Here is an 811-nt window from a genome sequence, read left to right as displayed (position 1 = left end):
TTTTGTGTTAAATTTGAAGTCTAAATAATAGGATAGTTTGAAATGCGGCGGATCGGTTGGACGCACCGACGACCGCGCGACCGCAAGCGGATAGGCGTGTCCGTTTGTCATCCCAAATGCCAAATGGGAGAAATCCGGACAAAACGCGCGTTTGTTTGGGGTTGTGCGTTGGAGTTTTCCTAACGCACGATCAGTGAGTGCACGATCCGACGGCTCGCAGCGCGGCCGACACGGCGCTACAATCAGTCGGCTAGATCTGGGTCGAAACGTTTTCCGATCAGACACAAAAATCTCAGCGCCCAAACCCTAGCTAGCCCCTCCCACCGTCCCTCCCTCAATCCAAATGGACGGCGACGGCGACGGCAGCCTCCGCTTCGACTTCGAGGACGACGTCGACGCTTCGAGCGCTGGATCCGGCTCCGCGTCCTCGGAAGCCCCCATCCTCGCCGTGGGAGGGCCGTCCCGTGGCCGCGGCCACGGAAGCATCGAAATGGACGGCGACGAGGACAGCCTCCGCTTCGACTTCGAGGACGGCCTCGACGCGGCCGGCGCTGGCACCGAATCCTCGGCCTGGCCCTTCGAAGCCCCCATCCCCTCCGCTGGAGGGCCGTCCCATGGCCCTGGCAGCCGCAGCATCCAAATGGACGGCGACGAGGGCAGCCTCCGCTTCGACATCGAGGACTACCTCGACTCCGTCGCCGCTGGATCCGGCTCCGACGAGGAGATCCCGGAGTGCAGAATGTGAGGAACACCTCCATCTCAAATCACTTCTATTTTAGTCCTGCGAAGTTTACACACACACAGAGAGAGA

At 60.7% G+C, this 811-nt stretch overlaps 1 protein-coding gene across 5 annotated transcripts in view; it reads left to right on the top strand.

Moving 5' to 3' along the window:
- Window positions 1-280: 280 nt before the first annotated feature.
- The window catches only part of LOC119315426 (zinc finger CCCH domain-containing protein 45-like), an 18,926-nt gene continuing 18,395 nt past the window's right edge, over window positions 281-811 (top strand). For 4 of the 5 annotated variants that reach the window (XR_005152766.1, XR_005152764.1, XR_005152765.1 and 1 more), the window contains exon 1: window positions 284-741. Coding sequence is in view for 1 of the 5 variants with exons in the window: in XM_037590060.1 (XP_037445957.1) it covers window positions 344-741 (398 nt within the window). In the remaining 4 variants the exon portion in view is untranslated. Of the gene's footprint in view, window positions 742-811 lie in introns of all 5 variants that reach the window. The other variant, XM_037590060.1, reaches the window with a different exon arrangement.

This window comes from Triticum dicoccoides, chromosome 6A, assembly GCF_002162155.2.
Source record: "Triticum dicoccoides isolate Atlit2015 ecotype Zavitan chromosome 6A, WEW_v2.0, whole genome shotgun sequence".
NCBI lineage: Eukaryota > Viridiplantae > Streptophyta > Magnoliopsida > Poales > Poaceae > Triticum > Triticum dicoccoides.
This window is presented reverse-complemented; position numbering and strand designations above follow the sequence as displayed.